The sequence below is a fragment of the Micromys minutus genome (genome assembly GCF_963924665.1).
Source record: "Micromys minutus genome assembly, chromosome: 21".
Taxonomy (NCBI): Eukaryota; Metazoa; Chordata; class Mammalia; order Rodentia; family Muridae; genus Micromys; species Micromys minutus.
This window is the reverse complement of record NC_137956.1, coordinates 41,033,842-41,058,406: the sequence shown is the minus strand read 5'-3', so window position 1 is coordinate 41,058,406 and position 24,565 is coordinate 41,033,842. Positions and strand designations below refer to the sequence as shown.

Sequence of the window (24,565 nt, the reverse complement as noted above, 5' to 3'; positions counted from 1 at the left end):
GAAAATGGAACATAGCTGTGTGAATTTAGTCTCCTAACAATGGCTCTTAAGCATCCTCACAAGTTTTTAAACAATCTTACTTGAAGGTAAACATATATCACACAGCATTTAAAAACACTATTTTGTAAAAATATCTTTTACATTTTTACACTGAGTTAGGGCATTAGGAAATATTACTCAAAACCTTGATCTGCAATAATATTTTCCTAGATTTAAGTTTATTTCCTCTTAAAATCAATTCAGTGAATTTAATTAGCAGTTTAAAAAAATGAAATAAAGAAGAAAAACATCACAGGATGTTGTTCACAGAAGAGTGAATATCATTTCATATCCCAACACATATTGAACATATTGAGTTCAAGGCCAGCCTGAGCCACTCAATGAGCCTTTATCTCAAAAACAAACAAACCATAGATATTACACCTACATATAGGTACATAAATTTTATATGGAATTTTCTGAAATGTGTTTCAGTGATACATACATACAGAGCTAGGAATCTGTATATATAGACTAGACAAAGGAATAAAATATATTTCTGGTGGAGATCATAATTTATAAAGCTTAAAACAGTCTAGAAGTTAAAAATATACAGTCTAACTTTAGTAAGATATTGAAATACTAGTCCAAATATAACAAAACCTGTCTATTTGTATTTATTTAAATAGTCATTTAGAACATACATGGCAGAAACCTCAAGAAAAAAGTATTCCATTCAACATACGGCTGTTGTACAACTTTACCACTGGAATAAATTCACTGAAAATGTTGTATGTGACATTTCTCTGCAAATCAAATCTCTTCTCTAGAAAAGTTTTAGTTCTCTTTCCTATTAAAATATTTCATGGGCTGGAGAGATGGCTCAGCAGTAAAGAGCACTGACTGCTCTTCCAGAGGTCCTGAGTTCAATTCCCAGCACCCACATGGTGGCTCACAACCATCTGTAATGGGATCTGATGCCTTCTTCTGGTGTGTCTGAAGACAGCGACAGTATAATTATATATAGTAAATAAAACTTTAAAAAATATATTTCTTTAGAAAAAAAAAACCCATGACCAAAACATATAGTATTAAAGCACATGTTCTTACACATAAATTATCCTACCCCAACCAGGTAAGTCTGCCTTCTTACCCTCTGTAGATGACAAGGTATTTTAACAAGCAGAATCAAAATTTTTTATTCCAATTTTTTCTTTTTTCAAAATATAATGTGGGGTTCAGTTAGCTTTAAAAATTCCAGAATATATATAGCAGAGAAATCCATAAAGTGGATATAGCAACAATTGGACACACACACTCTCACACTCATTCTCTCTCTCTCTCTCTCTCTCTCTCTCTCTCTCTCTCTCTCTCTCTCTCTCTATGACACACACACACACACACACACACACTCACACACACACATTATCTGATAAAAGGCAGCTGGTAGTGATCTCACTTAAAAATTATTTATCAAAAGAAGAAAAATTGGGAATATCAAGGACTCTGGATAAAACACTTCCATGTGTGCTATTACAATCTATTTCTTCTAAAGAGCACTGTCAACTTGACATAGCCCACAGTCATCTGAGAGGAAAGGCTTGAGGGAAAACTGCCTAGATCAATGGCCTGTACAAATATGGTGGGGAAGTATAAGAGGAGGGAGGTGATTTTATTAATTGATGTATGAGGGAGGGCCCAGCCCAGGGCAGGCAGCACCACCCCTAGGCATGAGTCTTATAAAGAAGCTAACAAGCAAATGTTTGCAAGCAAGCCAGCAAGAAGCATTCCTCCAAGGTTTTGCTCCAAGCTGTTGCTTGAGATCCTACCCTGAGCTCTCTCAGTGATGGGCTGTGACCTGGAAGTGTGAGCCACATAAACCCTCTCCCTCCCCGAAGATGCTTCTGTCCAAGCATCTTTTTTTTTTGCTAAAGTAAGATCTAAAAGGATGAAAATGTTTTAATTCTCAGAGAAACTTGCTTTAAAGTTTAAACAAGGAAACAAAGCAGAAACGTTCATGCTTCACCAGACTATTCCTGTTGTTCTTCTGTGCAGAATACTGAAAATTAACAATAAACACATGGAAATCTAAGTCCACACATTTCATAATTACACACCATCATGTCTCTTCTCTTGGGCGGACTGGCTCTGCTCCAGTGTGTTCCAGTAATATCCTTCGATGAACTCTTCAGTGAAATTAAACAGTGTAGTATTAAAATATCAAAAGACAAGTTTAAAGAATAATTTAAAAACTTGGTTCACAATTATTTCAAAGGCTTATATGACTAAATAAATAGTAACTACCCAATAAAAACTCCACAAAAGAGGAAGTGACTGTCCTACTCAAAGTCGCTGTTTCCTAATTTGAGATTTCTACTATTGACTTCTTGTATTCGGTGTACAAAACAATAGTCAAACATTTATAGTGTTTTCTAAGCAGCTATATGGCTTAGTTACCCCATGTTATTAACAATCTGCTCCAGTAACAAGCAAGCATGGACAGTTCTATTTCGTAGTCCAAGATTCTGACTTACAAGTCCCTCCCCCAAGTCAGAATTCAGTCTCGGGTTTCTTTTCTTCTTTTTATCTTTAGTCTTAATGTCTATAACATTTCCCCCCACACAGCTTCTATCAGGGGTACCTTTCAATAGAGCAGTTGCTAAACCTGGACAAATGGAAAGTTCAAAGTCTCAAGAATTCAGCACAAAAACCATTAAATGCACCTGACCCATTTCAAAACCGAATAAATGTGTAGATATTATTAGTCTTTTAAATACATAACTCTCAAGCTAAAAAGAAAAGACAAGTAGAAAAACAATAAAACCTCTAAATTATATAGTAAACCACAAGAATATTAAGGTCACCATTTTAGACATTGTATTAATTTTTATACAGGACGGAAGTTGTCTGACATGTTCAGATTAATGGAAATGGTAGTCATTTTAAAAGCCAGTACTCCAGAGCTACTGACAACTCAGTGGCCTACCCCATACTCTGGGCCCAATCCTCAAAGCAAAACAACAAATCAAACTCCACAAATAGTTGGAATCCTACCATCATCTCATTAAAACAAACCATGGAAAGGGTCTCAAAGCCTGGGGGTGTGGCTCAACCTTGAAGGAGAAGCACTTAGAAGTGGGCTCCATCCCCAGAGGGATCAAAATCAAAGAACACTGTTTAAGAGAAATGTAATTTACTTATCAGTGAGAATTCAAAATTAATTATGTAAAAATCTATACATGTAAAATATGTTGCATATTTAGAACTTTTTAAGTTCAAGCACAGTTTTTTTTTTTTTTTTCTTCCAGTGATGGAGATTAAGCCCAGGTCCTTGCACATGCTAGTCCAGAACTCTACCACTTAAGTTACATCTTCTGTCCTCATATATTAACTTTAAAAATTCAAGGAGTCTTCCTCTACCCATGGAAGCATGTACAGGTACCATTGAAAAGAAAAGAATTAAAATTGTAGCTTTAGACCCACTCCAGGTGAATAGCACCTTACCAGTTTAACTGAAGATTTCTTTTCTTTGGAGCTTTAACTTAAAATTCCCTAGCTTAGGTCAAGCTTAAAGGTCAACTAACCAAATCCAGTCTCCCTGAGTTTATATGCAAATTTACTCAGCTCAATAAGAAATGTATGAAAGTTCATGCTATGGCATTATAAAAGCAAAGAAATTGGTCACAAAAAGAAAGAGGGGAATATTTTATAGCCTTGGAATCTCCACTTTGAAACTTCGGTGGACTTTGGAAGAATTTTTTAAAAGTAATTTAAAGAGGAAAGAAAAACTTTCCCTAGTAGGAAATACAGCAAATGCATGCATTATCTGCAAACACTCACACACACTCACACACTCACTCACTCACACACTCACACACACACACACACACACACATACGTTAAAAACATTTTTAAAGTGTTTTGCCTGCGTGTATGTATGTGTACAATGTGTATCCCTGCTGCCTGCAGAAGCCAGAAGATGGCATCAGATGCCCTAGATCTGGAGTTATAAATGTGAGCTGCAGTCATGTGGATGCTAAGAATTGAACCCAGGCCCTCTGCAAAGGCAGCAAGTACTTTTTAACTGCTGAGCCAGCTTTCTGACCACCTATAATGCCACCTTAAAGCCACTGATAATCTTAGATTTAAAAACTTGAAAATAAAACAATTCTAAAATTTGTAACTAAAGAAAGCAGTTATAACTTAAAACAGTGTGTGAAGTTATTCTTAAAAACCCAATAAATTACATCCACTAAAAGAAAACAATGTATTAGAGTCCAATGGACTGTTTACAGATATAAATGTGTTAATACCTGGTATGTCAGAATAGCTTAGCTAGGCCATTTTTTAATATGGTAGGAAGAAGATCAGAGTTGGAACAGATAAACCCCTTAATTTGAAGGATGACTTTACTGACAAAAAGCATAAATAACATAAAATGCAGAACATTCTTAAGGCACAATTTCCTGAGAAGTAAAAGGAGAGGCTTGCTGTAGCACAGCACAGGGGGCTTTAGGCAACAAACTGCACTCAATTTACAGTATCTACACTAAAAGGCTGGGACATTACACGGTGTCAATCAAAATGTCAAGGCATAATTCCTACACATAGGGCAAGAAAAATGTTCAAGTCAATAATTTCATGTAATTATAATTGTAAATAATCAGGCAACTCCCAAAGCTATTATAGTTCATCCGATAAATTGTCAGTTTAAGAATTGAAGAGAGAAAAAAACTAAAATTTAGAACAAAGCAGATATTATTTTATAAAACTCAACCTTACCATTTTGTAAAATTTTTAAAATCAAAGGTATTTCTGTAGAAATTGAGAATGGATCTCTGTTAAGATAAAAATAGCTAAGATTTTAGAAGTGATTCACTTCTAGCAATAATTTGAGAGAAAGCATCTCTTTCCACTAAAGAGCTTTGCCAGCATTTTCCCCTTATTGTTAAAGGTAGAAGTATAAATGGGTATTGTCAGATTGCTTAGATAATCAGTAATGCTGAAGGAAGCCCAAGGTTAAAAGCTTTGCTATTCGGTGTAAGCAACTTAGAATACCAACCCTGTGACTGCCAAGGCTTCGAAGAGACAATGTATCCTCAACTCCCTGATAAAAATAAAAGCAAACATATTACAGGTTTGTGAGTGAATGAAGCCAATGAGGGACAACACCACAGACAAGCTTATATGTTACTACAAACCAGGTAAGGACAGCGGAGACTAGACCGGTGAGAATACCTGGCCCTTTCTGAATCTTCCTGGGAAAGAAGAAAATAATTAATCACTGAACAAGTGATTGTTTATCAGAGCAAAGAAGCAAAAGCAAACAGTGAAAAGCACAGCGACATCTGAGATTAAGTAGGTTTGAACATTTCAGTTCAGAGCTGAGTTTGGCAGCATCACTGCTTTGGGTGGAGAGCAGGCACAAGCATAACAGCATTCTTATTTCCGAGGAGTGCATGTGTCCAAACACTTGTTTACTTGTGGCCCAGAAAGCTCAACACATGGAGATAAAGACACTAAACAGCATTCAGCAAACAAACGTGAGTAGAGAACTGAACGCACAGAGGTTTACTTTGTCACTGTGAGCACTAGCTTATACAGGGGAGAAGAAATGTTCGCTCTGTCACGTTGCTTTAAAAACGCTTAGGTTGTAGTCTGGTGCTCACTGTGAGAAAGCTTTCTGGTTGGTCTCTTTGTTTTGTTTTCCCTACTCCTCTCACTATCCTAACTGGAAACTAAAAGAAGTAAGGAAATAATACACCCCAGTGTGTCAAGTGTTTCATGGTTGATAGGGTTAAATCATGCCTTATACAGCTTATGAAGACACTGACTACACTCTACAGTTGACTAAATTATGTGTAATTCTAAACATTTCCACACTTGCCTATCAGCAGTAAAGCAGTAAAGCTTTACATGGGTATCAAATAGCTAGTCCTCAGAATACGATCACCTGCGACCAAAAGGAATTTCTGATTTTCAGAATTTAATGTCCAAATTGTTAAAATAATTCGCACCATGACTAAAAACGACATCTAACCAGTCTAGGTGGACTCGCCTTTCAAAGGCAATGCCATCTTCCAAAATGAAGGAAAGGATGCTACAGTGCCCATAATCAACTAGACCACTATGCAGCTGAGAACAGATGGGGCTATCTCTGGCTATCCATGCCAACACAGAAATAGTAATCCAAACAGAATGCCACAGTTTTTACTCCTTCACCTCAGTCTCAGTTTTTGTGTATAGTTTAAAAACCATCTTTTGACACCCCCTATGTATACTGCTACAACTGATAGAAGAGGTCCAAAATTCTGTTCAAAGATAACATGATGATTTTGTGACCCCATTTCCAACAGGATTGTGATCTTCAGGCATGAATCCATTTAAACTTTTTGTAAGTGAACCACAAGTTTTGGGGACATGTGAGTTAGCACAACAGAGCACAGAGTGCTAAGTGGTAACAGTTCCAAACTAATTAGAAGCCCTGTGTTACACTGGGGTAGTAACTTCACATGCTCGTTGGTATCATTTGGGATACTAAGCTGATATTCAAGCTGAACATCTAAAGTTCTTTACTCTTTCCTCTCCATCTCACCAGCCATAGAAGAGCACTTTTAGACAACACATCTAGCCAGATGTGTCGGTACATTCCTTTAATCTCCACATTTAGGAGGCAGAGACAGGCAGATCTCTATGAGTTAGAGATGAGCCTGGTCTATAAAGTGGGCTCTAGGCCAGTCAGGGTTACATAGTTAAGACTCTATCTAAAGTAAACAAACAAAAATACATCTGCAGAACACGGCCCTCATCTTTAGGAAGAAAGTTATCTCCCAGACGGCTAAGGAGGAATCTATAGGTGCATACACCTGGGGCCAGCATTTAGATTCTCAGACTCAGCACACTACAGAACCACAAATACAACATCCACCAGAGAATCCACCCTGCTGTGGCTCAGTCACAAAGAAACAACAAACTCAGGGTCTTTCTTCCATGGAGGAACAGCCCCCTTCATCATCCAGGTCAGAACTACAGTACCACAATTAACACCCAGTGGCTCTTCCTTAAGTGACAGTACCAGTACAAATTAAGATTACAGCAAACTGTCTTCTAAGGTTCTAAACACAAAGCAGAGTATCCCCCCTTGGTTAAGAAGTCATGAGAAACAATCGCTGTCATAATCCTAGATAGCTTTATAAGGGCTGAGCAACCCAAGCTTGATAATGCCTGAAACGACAGGGACATATTTAGTTCAAACTTTTGGGAGTTCTTTCCTCCTTGGTTGATGACTGGCAACTCTCATGAATGACGAATTAAGTACCAACACTGGGAAGGTCACAACCAACAGACTTCTACCAGGACAATTCAGACTTTGTCTCAATTAGTAAAAAGCAGGCTGGAAATAAAACTCAGGGACAGAGAGCTTCCACCTGCTCTTACTGCAGCCCCAGGATTCTAAAGTGCTAAAGTCGTGGATAAAAGCCAATGTTGGTAATGGTAAAATACAAATGAAGAAAAAATTCTGCAATGATGTTTCTGTGATGACTAAGTTTCTCATAAGAACTAATAAAGCATAAAAACTTGAAAGCAGAATTTTCTGGTACTTTATCTTGTTATATTCAAATTGGGTTAATCAAATTAAAACACACTCTTTTTAAAAAGTTCACTTAAAGTGAGAAGTGGTTTCAGTAAATGAAAACCACAGCACCAGCAAGCCTAACTGTCTTCTCTGTCTACAAATATTATTAAACTGGCATTAATGTTGCTCCTTCAGTTTCAAATTAGAAAGTCCTAGAAATAGCATTTACTCTTCCAGTCACGCACCAAGGCTGCTGACTGAAGCATACGACTTGAAATCAGAATCACAGACTGTGTGGAAACCTGCTTCACCTCTGCACCAGTGGGGGCCCCTTCCTCCTTCAGTCTGACTCTAACTCTGTTAGTGTCAGTCACTAAACCTCTACCTGCTCCTCTCTTGTCCTAGTTTGCTTCCTGTTGATTGATAAAACACTGACCAAAACCAAGTCAGGGAAAGAAATGTTTATTTAGCTTACTGGTTACAGTTCATCAGTGAGGGAAGGCAGGAACTGAAGCAGAGACCCTTGAGGAACACTGCTTACTGTGTTTCCTCCTCTGGCTTGCTTAGCTACCCCTCTTATACAGCTCGGCTCATCTGCTTAGGGATGATACTACCCATAGTGGGCTGGACCTTTCTACATCAGTTAGTAATTAAGAAAATGTCTAACAGTCATAACCATAGGCCAATCTGATGGATGAAATTCCTTAGTTATAATGATTCCGTCTTCCCAGGTACATCTAGATTGTTCCAAGTTGACAAAAAAAAAAAAAAAGCTCCCGGTAGTAAAAAGTGAGGTGAAAGCTGCAGCGCAGTGTTGACACAGAGTAGCTTCCTTCACTCCTGAGTTTCCTGTTCTAATGTTCCCCACTCACATCCCAGCAAGCCAATTTTGACACACAAAAAGTTAGAATCAAGGGAAATATTTAACACGGAAAGAATCATCTATCAACAGTCCTATTTGTGGTTATGTGCCATAGATTTCACCAAAACTTAATACCCACTTACAGTTTATATCAAGAATATCACGTAGCCATGTGGTCTCACAAACAAGGGAGTGAGAGTGAGGTAAGAGAGAATAGGAGACTCAGCTTGGAAGGAGAAAACAGCAGTGGCGGAGTGAGGTGTGTTACTCCCATCTGAACCAAATCCTGCCTTCTATGTACACCCAGTCCTAACTCTCAGTCAAGTCTCAGGTCAATCACCAACTGCACTTAAAGCCTCTATCCAAAAGTCTTGTAAGTCTAATATTCCCACTAGTTAAGACACACATGAATCAATGATTCTTTTAAATGATTATCTTCACAGCCCATAAATAGACAAATGAAATATCAGATTTTTAATATATGCTTTTGCTTGTATCTAATTTTTCTAGTTTGACCTAAGCTACTAAAATGTTAAGCTATTTTAGAATTAAAATGCTTAATTAAAACAACAAATTGAAATATTTATATGCAAAATTAGGTAATTTTGTTTATTCAAACAAAATACTCTTCTTCATGCATTAATATGACCCATGCAAAAAATGTATTTGATAATTACATTTTACCACTTTCAGTTACAAAGAACAGATCACACTCCAAAATAGCAAACACATACACGAGGAGCCACTCAATTTAGATAACCAAGCATCCTTTTCAGTTGTCTAAGCTGATTATCACAATGGCTGATAATGTCTTAAATACCAGGGTCAGCATGGTTACGGACCCTGTAGGACTGGAAGCTCCTTAGCCACTGTTCTATAGGGCACTTGTTTGGGAAAGTGACGTGTGAGCAGCGGCTACGACAATGGTTCTCAAACTTTCTGGGAAACTTCTCTTTGAATCTGGTAATTAATATACCTATCAACATTTCCCATAAAAATACACTTTCAAGTATTTGCATATTTAGGGGCTTCATATGTCACACCTCCCAAGCCTAGTCACATATCAAATTAATAATCCTGCATTAGAAAATAACTGAACTTAAAAAATGTTCATAGTTGCCAACCAGCATTCTGTTGGCTCATGATATTTGTTTTTGTAACTACAAGTCTGCAATGGAAATGGAGGATTTGAGAAAGAGATGAAATAACAAAATTCAGAAGACATGGGCTAAGACCTAGCCCCATGAAAAGCCTGTGGAGTTAATTTTTAAAGATGGAGAATGAGAGGAGAAAGCAGGGATTGAGGGAGGAAAAGCAAACCCTCAAAGAAACCATAATTCATTTACTCAACCTTTCTTCATCTAGGGTTTTCATGAGTTGAAAGCAAGGCTACTGACCACAAAAGCAAATGCTGGAGGCCAGTACCCATCTGACCCCCTTGCAGACTGAACAGCTACTCTGTGACCTTTAGGCCCACACAGAACAAACCGCCTACTTTGCAAACCATTAGTTCAGCAGTTATCACAGCATGCAGGGCAGGCAATCCTGGCCTACCAGCCACTTGTGAATCTGTCCCCATTTCCGGTCAAAGGAATGATGAGAAGGCTATAAACACAAAAGTTTTATGAGCTGACTGGTTTTCAGTTCACTGCATTCTCCAAAAAAGTCTCAGTCACATACACTTACTCTAGACAACAATATTAAGTGACTCAAAGCTATACTTTGAAAATACAAGAAATTAATAAGATAGTATGCTCAGTAACAAAAAGAAATATGGTTTTCTGCATAGACAGAACTTCTGTTAATAACTGTCTCCTCTATTTACAACTTCATGTAATCTTAAGAATATGAAGACAATGCATTGGAACACTGCATTCCAAACCAAGAACTGTATCCAATATTTGAAGCTATATTTAAGGGAGAAAATTATATCAACAGAGAACACAAATATATACATTTTTAACTTACCAATAGAAAAATCAACCAATAGCATCAAAATAAATTTCTTTTCTACTCCTCCACAAATGTTTTTCTCTTTGTAAATACAATAGTGAAACATTTGCATGAGTGTTTTCAGACTCAAGTCCATGTCAGAGAGAAAAGTTATGTTATGTTAGGTCAATTTCCATTTACCTGTTTTACTTTTTTCCATTTTTTTATGATAAAAGCATAATGTAAATCTATAAGCTACAGAACATAATGAAACCCATTATAATTTCATGCATCAAACCAAGGTACTGATGAAGCCAGTTCTTTCTGACTCTAGATATAGGCACTGGTTATTTTCTTTTTTGTGTTTGGGTGTCCTACCAACTTTATAGTTTGGGGTTTTCCCCATCCCATGAACATTTCCCTACCGTATCAAATATGCTTCAAAATGGTGAGCACTGAGGAATCAGCGGGCTAGCTGGGGAGATCAGGTTCACTGCAGTGTCTCTGCTTGGACCTGCACACATCTCATGTAAAACTTTCCATCCCAAAACTTCCCCATTTAGTACAAAGACTCATTATGGAGGCGTCTCCCCCAACTCTATGGACATAGGCTTGACAGTGAACATGGTATAATGCAGGCAGAAACCATGTTTATATGATAAGTAAGCAAACACAGAAAAATGCCCAGAACAGACTTACTAAATTGGTTATTGTGAAGGCAGATAATTAGAACTATGAAGTGAAGAATAAAGGGGCCTTACTTTTGCCACCCTGGGCCCCTGTGCTTTTAACAACCCATCCTTTTCATATATGGTCTGCAATGCTCCCTCCTCTCTTTGTGTTTGTTCTGAACTGGTTCATCTAAAGAGAAAAAGCAGTTGCTGACCTAGGGAGGCAAGTCCAGACCTGTGCTGTGGAAGGAGACTGCACCTTGAGCAAGAGTCTGTCCATCATGGGGAGTTCCCTATCACTATCTCACTACAATGCCTTGTGTCTCACAAAAGCCCTCTGTACACCTGCCCTAGACATGCAGATCTGAGACAGTGAAATCTGTCCTCCATCCTTTCCTTTCCTCCCCTCAATGCACTGTGCACAAGCAACACATATGCACCAGCTAAGGCGGCTTCCATTACCTCTCTCTGCTGCCGTTCCAGTTCCCTCATGCGGATGTCTCTGGCTTCTGCCCTGGCGGCCCGCTTTGCTGCTAGCCTTGCTTCTGCCTGAAAAGAAACATAAATCTCAGTTTTAAAAAAAGATGGCAAAAGTACTTACATATCAGAGTTGAGGACAAGGCACAATAGGACATATCTTCCAAGGAGGTTGGAGAATGAAAGTATCATTTTTAACAAGCTTGCCTGACTTTCGAACATTCATTCCCCTTTCTCCCTGGTCCCAAGACTTGAAGTCAGGGCCATTATCTTCAGCTGCTTGCCTTGACTACACATTTAATACACAGCTCACTACTTACTTCCCCAAAACTTGCTCTGTTCCTTTATTTCTTTTCTTAGCAATTCAACCATACAGACTAAGAACTTGAGAAGCAGCTGTTATTTGATTTTCAGTATTGTCAATCTTTAAACTCACTATCACTGACTGTCTCGAACTCTGATGGTTTCAGGGTCTCCACCCATTCCCCATTGCCCCCATCCTTCCCCTTCCCTCTTAAAATAAGATATAATTTAAGCATCAAAGGTAAAGCACCATTTTTAAAGAAGTCAAGGTGTGTTCTGGGCAGCATGAATGCATTTGAAGAATATAATTTGGTGAGTTTTAGTGCTATTAAATCAAGAACCTCAAAGAGAAAGCCCACATACACTCCCTGCTATACCACCACTAGCTCCAAGCAACTGCTAATCTCTAGCAATCTGCTGCCCGCACACTTGATGTAAATAAAGTCACAGCAAGAAAGCTCAGCTCTGTCTCCTGCCTGGACTACAGCCACCTTCAAATCTGTCTCTCTAGAATCTGCCCTCTAATCTATCCTCACGTGACCATTAAATTGACAAAGATGCCTCTGACACCACTCGGGTGTTTAAAAGCCCTTTACTGGTTGTGTTGCCTGTGGTTAAAGTAAGAAGCGGAGAGCCGGCAAGGGCAGGAGGGAAGAGGCAAAAGCAGAAACAAGGTTCCTCACATCTTAATCCCTCCCCCTTTCTGCTGAGTGAGACCTCCCCAGATGCACATGGCTGTGTGGCCTCAGGAGGTACGAATACACATTGTGGAAGGTTAACTGACAGGGAGACTCCATGTAAGCAGCTTCACAAAACTCATCCTTCTCCATAGGGTGAGGCTGTGGGGTGGGGTGGCTCCTGTAAGTGACCCCCATCATGCTCTGTACATAGGCCTGATTAACTGATTAATGCTAGTACAGTCATACTTTGGTCTGCTGTGGGAACCCCCTATAATAAAGAGCAAGGCATCTGTTTACATCTCCCGAGGAAAGAGTTCCCACAATATAGGATGAGTACTTGCTTTTGTCTTTCATAAATACTACATACTCATATCTCTATGTGACTTTATAATTTTATATTAAAACTTCAAGACGGGTGTGTGATAACATAAACCTCTAACTCCAACACTCAAGAAGCAGAAGCAGTAAGAAAACAATAAAATTTCAAAACTATCCTGTCTATACAGTGAGTTCCACACCAGCCAGGACTACACACACACACACACACACACACACACACACACACACATACACACACACAGTGTTAGAAGCAATTTTTAAAATTAAAAAATAAGCTGGAAGCAGGCAGATCTGTGAGTTGGAAACAGCTTGATCTATAGAATAAGTTCCAGGACAGCCAGAGACCTGATTCAATTCTTAACACTCATATGGTGGTTCACAACTGTCTGTAAAAGACAGAGATACATGCAAGCAAAACACTCCACACATAAAACCTTTTAGAATTGCATGCCTCTTGGCACCCTACAACTTTAATTCCTCAACATTTGCTAAAGAAAAAAAAAGTGTATTTCAGGCTAAGGCCAGAATATCAAGGAAATTCATAAACAGTCTGATGTGCCACGTGGACCATCAAATCTCCCTGGCCTCTGCTCTGTGATGATTCCTCTGTCCTTGGCCACATCTTTAGTCTGATCCCAGCTACAGATGCTTCTCTCCATGTTGTATTTATGCCGGTCCATAAGAACAGACTCGGCCAGTGCCTAAGAAGCCCATCCCATAAGCAGTTATGTAAATGCTAAGAATACAGTGTGAAATGACCAACTTCTGCCCTGGAAGACAAAACTGCTAGGAAGAAATCAGTTTGGGCTAGCAGGGCACAGCTAACTGTTAACTCCTACTTACCCACATTCTGGCAATAATTTCTTATGAGAGTTTGTACTTCATAGAAAAAGACTTCAAGGTTTAGACATCTTAGCAGATAGAAAATTGCATTTGAATCTACAAAGTAATAAAACTTTCAAATACTTTTAAATTATAGTCATGACAATAAGTAAGAATTTTCATTCTATGTACTTTAGCTTTCCACTTGTAGTCTCTGTTAGAAATTTAATTCAAAAATACTAGTTCTATCCCTCCAGGATTCGTTGGCAATTCTGTACAATGTACACTAAAATGAGACTTAACAACCTACATTATAAACTTTGAAATCTGTTCTGGTGTATTTCTTTAACAACCAAAGGAAAAACCATGAACTCAGAGAGACTCACACAGTCTTCCTTTGGTTATTCCATCTAGCTCTGTAGGGATGGTGTTTAAGCCACACTTTTAACAGAGAAAAAGGATTTACAACCACTTGATCTGTGTCTTCCTAATCACTGCTCTAGGACACTCAGCCCAGCAGGCAGAGTCTATGCTCTGCAACTGCCACACTAAGTGCACACTCACGTGTACAGGGAGTGACAGCAGGGATCAACCAGAACACAATCCACAGGAAAGCACCTGCAAATTTCTTTTACTATGCACCTCTCTCATACACACAAAGCAAATGGAGCATAACTAAGTTCAAACTAAATTAAAACTAAACACAGAAAGACCATTTGATACAAATAGTTCCACTAAAAGATAAAATACAAAAGACTTAACAGCAGAGACCCAGACATTTATACACCAATATTTACAGTGCCATAGTCCCCAAAACTATGTGACATCAGCGCAAAGGTCCATTAATGGATGGACAAGCAAACTATATTAAGACCTATGACTGGATGTTGTTCAGTCTTTAGAAGGGAAGGACATTTTGATTTGACCACATAGATGAATCTTATAAAGACTCTAAATGATGCAAGGTAGACCCAGATGGATGAATAGTCTATCGCTGTGCTTGCGTAAGGTACCTGAGATCGGATTCATAGACAGAATGTAGGAAGGTGGTTGCTAAGTACTAGAAGGAAGGAGAGTGAAGACTTCAGTGCTTGATAGGGACAGAGTTTCAGGGCTGAAAGATAATGAGGTTCTGCAGAAGGATTGAGGTGGACAAAATGAACATAATGAGCAGGAATATAGAATCTGATCAAACATGAAATAATAATATTTGAAAGCCTAAATCATTTATGTTTTTAGTCTAAAATGATTCCAATTCCTAATATCAGGCATGTGAAGGCTGATGAAGGATGTATCAAACTAAAACCATAATGTACGCCTGTAAGCCCAGCACTCACTATAAGCCCAGCACTCACTGTAAACCCAGCACTCCTGTAAGCCCAGCACTCCTGTAAGCCCAGCACTCACTATAAGCCCAGCACTCACTGTAAGCCCAGCACTCACTGTAAGCCCAGCACTCCTGTAAGCCCAGCACTCAGGGCTGGGGCAGAAGAGCTGTAAACTTGAAGCCAGTCTGGGCTACACATTCAGTTTCAAGCTAGCTTAGCTTAAGTAGAGAATGTCTCAAACAATCACAACCTACACTAATTGTTGTAGCATTAACTTGTAATCTCAGTTAGTCTCAAGTACTTAGCAGGCTGAGGGAGAAGGACCACAGCAGTTCAAGCCCTGCAGCATAATAAGCAACGTAGAGAGAACTCATTAAATACATACATGTGCGCACACACACAGACACACACACACACACAGACACACACACACACTTAATACACACACAAACAAAACTCTAAGGCTTTTGCAAAGGATTTGCTACTAGAACCCAGACATCTTGAAAACTACCTAAATGAAAATGGGAAAGGAGGAGATCATCTACCAATATCAGCATCAGTGGGTATGCAGATGCAGGCTAGTCTAGCCCTACGGCACAGCTGATCTGCAAATGTAGTAGAACAGAAAGAAAAGAAAAAGAAAACATTTAAAATTCTGTTAAGTATGTCTGGCCCTAGAGAGCTCAGTGTTAGGAGCTCTTTGCTATTCTTGCAGAGAACCTGGAGTTCAGGTCCAAGCATCCACATGGCAGCTCACAACCATCTGTAACTCAGTTCCTGGTCATCTAATGCCCTCTTCTGACTTCCTTGGGCACCAGGAACACATGTGGTGTATCAGACATATGCAAGCAAAGCACTCAGACACATAAAATGAAATATAAAAAGAAGATTGTAAGCCTGTGAAGTAGGCAGCTGAGGACGGGCAAGGGACTCCTTTGAATATGTCTGGGGTAAGATAAAGTGAGGGCTGAGCATGAGCAGCTGTCACCATTGACATCTCCTGTGGACATCTGAGACCTGAAGGATTAAGTGACCAGCATCCATGCCCTAGAGCATAGACTTTCATATAAAATGGAATGTATCAGCATGGACTGCATATGTTGCCTTGATTGTTGCTGCTTATGTTGGTAAATTAAAAGTCGTCTCTCAAAAAGCTCCCAGCAATGGAAAGGCAGAGGCAGGTGGCCTTTCTGAGTTTGAGGCCTATCTGGACTACAAAGGGAGTCCCAGGACAGCCAGGGCTACACAGAGAAACGGGTCTTTAAAAAAAAAAAAAAAAAAAAAAAAAAAAGTTGGCAGACCCATGTGCATACCTTATAGCTTATAAACTTGGTACAAAACAACTAATTGTTGGTCTCTGCAGCCAGAAGAGAGACAAAGTTTTTGCTTAGTAAGGCAGCACTAACACTAAGAAAATGAGCTACAATCTTACTACTGAGCATTTGTGCCAAATTCCTGGTCTAAGTCAAGTGCTAACATGCCTCTGTTCACTCACAAGGTAGAATGTCACTCACAAGGTGGCAATGCCAGTGGAACCACACACTTGAAGGACAGGCTGAATCCTGCCATCAACTTGTGCCTTTGTGCCTGCCCCTCCAGAATGTTTACAATACTGGTGATATTGATAAAGTCCCTGTTAACTGAGGGAAATTAGAGTTCTCAAAGGCAGTATAGTGGCTACCTCTCTCCAGATGGCGTCACAACTGAAGTGTGCTGAAATGCACCATGAAATTTTGAGTGAAGCTACTCTTGAGGGAGCTGTTCATTAACCATGTTTGTCCAATCAATGCTGCAAATAACAGCAAAAAAGAAGAAAACCCCAGACCTGTCACTGAAAGCATCTATCCTAAACCATCCAGACCAAATTCATACAGCTTCTGCCCGTCTACCAGTCTCACACAGCTCACTGCTTCAGAGTGTGCTGAAGACAAGACTCATTGCTGCTCTGCTAAGAAGCTGAAAGCTGGTGCAGGCGTCATTGTTGGTAAGGTCCCTAGCAAGGCTGCCTGTTAAAAAGCTTCTCTGACTATAGGCCAAGAAGGCATAAGAGCTGAGAAGGCCATCAACTGTTCCCAGGGAGCTCAGGGACAGGCCTAGTATCACTGCTAACTCTTGGTTACCTGGTCAGTGAAAAGAGAACATGTCATAAAAGATGAGTGTGGAAAAACCTTCAGGAAGAAATGATGTTGTGTGGACACGTGTCTATGTACATGGAAGCTTTGAGTCATTATGTTGTTTGTTTTTACTCAGTGCTTATTAATGGAAAGAACTTGACCAAAACTGTCACATATTTTAAGACTCATTAAAAAAATAAAAAAATTAATAAGAAATGAAAGGGGGAAAAAGATGGAGAAAGACTTCACATCCACTGAGCCACCACTTCACAGCTATTAGACTGGTTTTAGTAAGACAAATTATTAAGGCAATGTAATTAGAGCTGCAAGAATGTGGCAAGATCAAAACCCACACAATGCTGCTAAGATGTACAATGGTATACAACTGCTCTGGGAAAATGTGGCAGCCTCTCCAGAAGTGAAATACAGAATTACCATAAAACCTAACATTCACCCCTAGGTCCAAAGGGAGATGAAGACACATGTTCTCACAAATATTCACAACAGCTCTGCTCATACCAGTCAAAACACAGAGACAGCCAACACCCCAGCAGCTGGCGAATGGATAAACAAGTGTGGGGATCCAGTACTGGAATACTATTCAGCCAGTAAAACAAACAGACTAATAAGGGCTGCAACATAGATGAGTCTTAAAAACATTTTGCTGAGTGAGAAAAGACAGATATGAAAAGTGACATGTGATTCTATAAAATACCAAGAATAAGCAAATCTATACAGACAGAAACTAGACTACTAGTTGACAGGGAAGGACGGAATAGGGAGTGACTGCTAATTAAGAAGGGAGTTCTTCAGGGGCTGACGAAATGCTTTCCAATTAGATAATATAAGATGATAATTGTACATTACAGTGAGCAGATTTTAAAAGCATGCAATGTCCTAAAATGGTACATGTGTTGGTCACTGAGTTATATCTTTTTTAATCTTTATTTTATGTGCATGGGTGTTTTGCCTGTGTGTATGCCTTGCACCATGCACATGCAGTGACCAGAGGCAGAAGGAGATCGCCTGAGCCTGGAGTTACAGACAGTGGTACATCACCATGTGGGTTCTAGAAACCAAACCCAGATACTCTCCAAGAGTAGTCAATGTTCTTAGCCACTGAGCCAGATCCCCAGTCCAATGAATTATATCATAAATTAATCATTTTTAGTAAATAAAGGTGCACTTAAAAAACTAAGTTACAAGGTATAGAGAAAATACATCTGCAATTCTGGTACCTAGGAGGCTATGACAGGAGTATGCCATCCTTATGCCAGCCTGGGCTATATGAAAACCTATCTCAAAGATACAACAAATACACAGACAGAAAGAGTGAGACAAACAGTGAGAGCAAGAGAAAGACAGAAATACTAATATATACAAAATTCCAGTTCACAAAGTTTAATGTATAAACAGAAAAAAAAAAATTTATGACCTAGAATGTTTGAGAAATATTGAATTGGACTTTTTAAGTGAGAATATTAATAACAATGAACATTAGGAATCTCAAAGTGGGGCACAGAATATATAGCATTTCTTGGACCAATTACTAAGCAAACCCTAAGTAATCCTTTAAACATCATGATCTAGGAATACAGTCTGAGGAATAAGCTTATGAAAATACATCAGAATCCAATTCAAACTGTAGTAAGTCTGTTAAGGGATAACCTTACCTAAAATTAAACAGTACTATCAGAATAACTTCCTCATAATCAAAACCCAAACTTTCACCTGGCACAGTCTGGTATAACTGTAGTCCCAGCTGGTCTGGAGGCTGAGGCCAGAGAATCTTGAGCCCAGAAATTTGAATCCAGCAAGGACAACATAGTAAGATCCCAACTCAAAAAATAAACAAACAAACGCCATACGTTGCAGATAATGGGCAAAGGGATGTCTCACTGCTCTGACTGTTGCCATGTGAACACTGACTTATTAGCTGGATGCCTGACTGCTTCAAATCCACAAAACCAATCTCTGAGGTTCAGAGAACAAATACCTAGTTAATAACATCACCTCACCTGCAAACACTGGAGCCAAGATCCACATCCTAAGACTCACATTGGTAGTCCATAATCTTACCCACTCTACTACAGCCTGTCTATACATGTAGTCTGAGCCAATCTCCTCAGACAAACCACAGAGCTTTGCTTTAGGTGCTTTTCAAATGAGCTCCAGTTCTCTTTTCTGTGGAGCTGCACTGGTTGTTCTGTTGGTTCTCTGGCCACTCCTGTACAGCAGATGCAGATAACCTCCTTTTACTGTGCCACACCTTTCCCGCTCAACTCTGACCATAGTTTCAGCTCTGAGCCAATGAGGATCCAGATCCAGCACCACACACGCTGACTTCTCAGCCATAATCAAAGCCTCCATCTCTAACACTTGATGGATGAGCTAGCAGCAGACCGGAGTTAGTGAAAGCAACTCTACCTTTGTCCGGTGGGCAGCCTGGCTCTGCCAGTCCCATCTCCAGCAAGGGAGCCCACACCATCCCACTCAAGTCTCGGGACCTCTTAACCTCCTAAATCCATCCTAGACTCCTTCCAACAGATTCCTCCTCTTCCCATCAGCTCTTACCATTTTCACCTAGAGAATTAAAAAGCTTCCTAATTGTAATTTCAGTTTCTCCCTTCTTTGAGAATTCCTGCTATATGCTATTGGGTCAACCTACTGAAACTCCCAGGAACAAGCACAGAAAAACTTCTCAAACTTAAAACACAAGACAACCTGGATATACTTTGTGGTGTCCAATATCCAAAAGCATTCATACACAGGTTTTCTGCATTTTAAATTTGGATTCTGAAACTGCTTCAGTTTAGCAGGCACAGTGACTAGGTTAAATTTGCTGTAGGTTTCTGCAGCATTCCAATCACAGGCTCATCTGAGGTCTGTCAATCCTGTTTATAACTCTGTTCACTGGATAGACAGGAAGGAGGGATGCTTGATTCACTGGGCAGTGTTCACTATTTACTGATAAAATCCATAAATCACATTTCATGAGAGACTACTATTCTGATATGAAACAAAGGTGTGTTAACTTCACAATAGTCTGAATCTAGTATCCAACAATTCAGAGACATCCAGTTAACCAACTATAAGACAAATACATTCTGTAAATTGGGGTAAGTCCATCAAGTTATGAAGAGTACCTAGTGAGTCACAAATGCATAGGTGCTTTTGTTTTGTTTTTAGGACATATATACGCTATGAACCACAGAGGCTTTCAGAAACAAAATAGGCACCACTCAAAACTATGTCAAACTAATACAAACTGTTTTAAATAAACAAGGAGAGCATGTCTTAGAAATACAATGGAAATGGCATTCATTGTCAATGGAGAAAGTTCTGCAATATTGTGTTTCTTCTCTCCCACATGAGGTATTTCTCCTCTTGTGCCAATTCCTTTCCACCATAGAAGGAATCTTTCAAATGTGTCTAAAGATGTGCTTAAAGTAGAAAATCCAGGTTGCGGCATGAAGGAGGCATTCCCTCCACATCTTCTTGCCCAGGTCAGATAACCCAGGATCTATGTTGTCCTTTTTCCTTTGTCTAAAGTCCCACTGAAGAGCTACCCTTCCTGTTTGAGGTCAGAGCTGCCCCAAGCCCACCACCCTCAAACACATCCCTCCAAACTGCCAAGTGAGACTCACCCAGCCAGGACCCTGCCCCAGCTAGCCACCTTAGCTTCTCCTTCTATTGGCTCATCAAAATTGGGTACAAGGTCTGTCCCACCCAGCTCAGATCTAGTTTCCCTCAGCAGCCCAGTTCCCACATAGCTCCCTCCTCACTTCCACTTGGTTCAAATGACTATAGTCTGGCTTCTGCCCAAATCACTGAACTGAAACTACTCAGTCAGAGGTCACTAATGACCTCTAACTACCAAACCCAGTGGAATTCCTACGTTCTTATCTCACTTCTCTCTGGGCAGCTGAAATCACTAACCCCTCATTCCTCCTGAAAGCTCTTGGTGTCCCTGCAGCACTAACACCTTCTGGTTTTCTCTGTGCACTCTAATTCCTCTTCTGAATCCTGTGTAGACAGACATTTCTTTTGTAGGTCCTTAAAGTTTTAACAGAACCAGAGTTTTCAGGCTTAATCCCCTGTCTCTGAATTCTACCTTCTCTCCTGGGTGATACTAACTTCATTTGAAAAAAGTCAGCAAATCTTCATGTCCACAGCAGGCCCCTCTCCCACCCATCTGATCTAACAGGCTATTAGAAATAAATCCTGTCCCATACGAACTCCAGACTCGATAAATCCCTAATTAAACATAGAATCTCTCCTTTAAGTTCTCTCTTCTTGTTTATAGGTTCCATCACTGTCCCACAACTCAGATGAAGTGAGGAAGGCCCATAAGGCCCTTTCCCTTTCCTAGCCTCCCTCCACAGCTCAGCCTCTGAGCCCACTTACCCAGCTCCCACAAGTCTCCACACTTTGCCATTCTTCCTGAACCTCCCCCTCCCTCTGCCACAGCTTCCTCCAGGTTCTCATCATCTCCAGAGACGCAAGCAGCAACTTTCTCACCATGCTCTCCCCTCCTCCAGACTCCAGACACTTTCCCTGGTGACTAGGGAAACTGCCCCTGAGGCCTAATCTGATGGTGGCCCCATTACATTCAAAGTCAATCCCAACTCCTCAGCAGAAAACCCCTTTCCTGATTAGCCGACTCCTCCAGCATCACCACCTCCCACTGTACACACTACAGCCATGAGCTACTAGTCCAGCAGTTCAGTTCTCCACATCCTGCTGCCTGTCTCCACACCCTTGTGTCTGCAGACACTTGGGATTCAAAATATATAAATCAGGGAAGTGAGGCACAAGGGACCACTATGAGTTTGGGGCCACTGAGCTGGAATAAATCTTTTCTCACTCACTAGCTGTGTGAAGGCAGGGGCCTATAATACTAGCACTTAGGAGCTTGAGGTAGGAGGATCAAAAATTTGAGGTCAGACAGGGCTATATAGTCAGATTGTGTCTTTAAAAAAAAAGTAAAATCCTCAAGAAAAATGACTAACTCAGGTAGTGCGCACTCAGCATTTACTGTTAATTTTGTTTATTCTTCCATGGCACTCAGGCCAAAAGAACACTGAAGAACAAATTAAGAGACACAATATTTACTGTGTTGCCATGGTTTCCAAATTAACAAATAAGAGTTATTACTCCATGTTCCTAGCAACTTCCCTTCAATCCAAAATGTGAGGTATCCTTTTTCTTAATTAGACCTTGAAATGTACTGTGCTTAACAATTTTTTAAAAAAGCTTTGGTACTTGAGAACAAATATTTAAATTGTTCTTAACATAGGCATGAATATGCATTAGACAAAACTAAAACAATAATATCTAGTAAATTTAACTCATCTTTTTGTAATATCAAACAACTATATTTTCTTTTTACTCAGGGACCTTTGACAGCAAAAGCAATCTTACCAAATGAGAAGGAAATCAAAGGTTAAGAAATTTAATTATTGAGATCTGGTTACAAACTAATAAATAGCCCAAGAAAAGCAAGATGTAGGATCTGCAATGATACAATTTAACAAAAGGAGAGATATAAGTACCATGTGAAAGTACTGGGGGGTGGGTTCAGGGAGACATACCAGCAATGTCTTCCTGTTTTCCATACTGATAGTGAATGATCTGAATGCCAGAGGTGATGGTGAACATCTCAGTCACACATAGACAAAATGAAACCTTTAGCATAATCATGCTCCCTTGATTTCAGACAGCAACAAATCAAGGGACAGTGAAATACTGAGAGCAACTCTGGTCTTCCTGAAGTCAGTGACAAGCTGGCAGCAGTGGGTAGCTCACAAGAAAGAGTGCTTTAGCTCCATCTCTCTCCCTTTTCTCCTCAGCTGAGGATAAAGGAGAAACAGACTGGCTCAATGCACACACTAAGTCACCTGAAAGAATTCTGGGTAAAGTTACAACTTAGACCAGCTCTTCCAGACAATGTGCTAGTAAAGTCAGTAAGCAGAAAGGAGGACATTTTGATTTTTTTTAACTGGGTAGAAATGGAAAATATTTACTTCTTATAACTGAAAAAAAGTGACTGCTATCTTGCAATCATTTATAAATATTGTGAATCAACATTGAGAACACTTTTTAATTACAAAGATGAATAACTTTGGCTCATGGAATTATTTTTTCTGACAAACAAAATTTGCACAGAATCATCTAAATCAAATATATAAAGCAAAAAAAAAAAAAAAGTTAAAGATTAACTTGACCTGGAACTCTTTACAACTCATCCATAAGAGAAGTCACCTTTCCCTCGCCCTAAATGATGGTGATCACACTATGAGTTCCAGCACTCCAATGTGCCAACAAGATACAAGGATGGAGAATCAGCTAAAGCCACCCCTCACCTTTGAGCTCACAGCCTGTGTTTCCGAACCACCCAGTGATGCCTCCATGTGGCTGTCTCACAACCTGAAATACAACACATGCCAACACAGAATCATGCCCTCCCCAACCAATTCTGAGTCTCCCTACCATCTATCCAGACGTATCTGCCCGTGTCCTGTCTCTTCCACCTATCCAAAGCCATTCAAGAACACCAACTACTTATCTCCTCATTCCTACCACCCCATCACTGTGGCTCCTGCCTCACCTCCTAGAACCACTGATGCCTCTTCTCTGATACGATCTCCAGCCTATACAGGCCATCCTTTAGATCAGTCCACTCCCTACACAAAACCTTCAGTACTTCCCCAGTGTTCTCATACACACTAATGCTCCTAAACAGAATCCACCCCGCCTCATCCCTGCTAATCATGCTTTGCTGTGCACTGGGAAGTTTAGCAACATTCTCAGTCTCTACCCACACAGCCAGAGCACCTTCCCCATTCCACCCTTCACTGTGACAGACACAAATGTCTACATACATTGCCAAACATCCCAGGGAACAAAACATGCCTCTAGGTGTAAACTACTAGCTTGAATTAGTTAATTCCTCTTTCTTCTCCTCTGTCTCAGCTGTCACCTGAAGTAACTAGAGGCCCTAGATGATGGCATCCACATCTTGAAGAGGTCAAAACTATGGGAAATTTCAGCATTTTGAAATTTGAAATTATATCATAATTTCAACATTATGGAGTTGGCAAGGTTACCTGATGTCTCCATGGCTTATATTCAGTGCAGATAAAATAGAAATTCACTGAAAGGCCTGGGGCTGTTCTGTAAAGCACTGAGACAGTGTATAATATAGTAAGAGCTGAATAAGCCTTAGCGGCTGCTGTTACCCCTTGAATTATAGACTCCTTCAACTTCACACGCTTACAAAAAGCTCTCCGACAAATCCCTCTCCCTTGAGGAATATCCCTCATCCTTTAAACCTCAGGTGAAAGGCCACTTCCTCCAAGGAAGCCTTCCCAAGGCCCTCAAACATGTCCCTTGTGGCACACTCTTTAATGAAACTGTTTACTGTTCTCTCAAAGCACTAACAGTTATAAATACACATATTACATATTTCCTGGATTCTAA

At 39.8% G+C, this 24,565-nt stretch overlaps 1 protein-coding gene across 6 annotated transcripts in view; it reads right to left on the bottom strand.

The window, feature by feature from the left end:
* LRRFIP2 (LRR binding FLII interacting protein 2) overlaps positions 1-24,565 on the bottom strand; it is a 95,582-nt gene that overhangs the window by 48,371 nt on the left and 22,646 nt on the right. For 2 of the 6 annotated variants that reach the window (XM_080934500.1, XM_080934503.1), the window contains exons 4-8: positions 11,483-11,569; positions 9,972-10,022; positions 5,181-5,237; positions 5,042-5,086; positions 2,097-2,165 (exon numbers count right to left, since the gene is read on the bottom strand). In XM_080934500.1, the coding sequence (XP_080790626.1) occupies positions 2,097-2,165; positions 5,042-5,086; positions 5,181-5,237; positions 9,972-10,022; positions 11,483-11,569 (309 nt within the window). The remainder of the gene's footprint in view (positions 1-2,096; positions 2,166-5,041; positions 5,087-5,180; positions 5,238-9,971; positions 10,023-11,482; positions 11,570-24,565) is intronic. The other 4 variants (XM_080934504.1, XM_080934505.1, XM_080934502.1 and 1 more) reach the window with 3 other exon arrangements.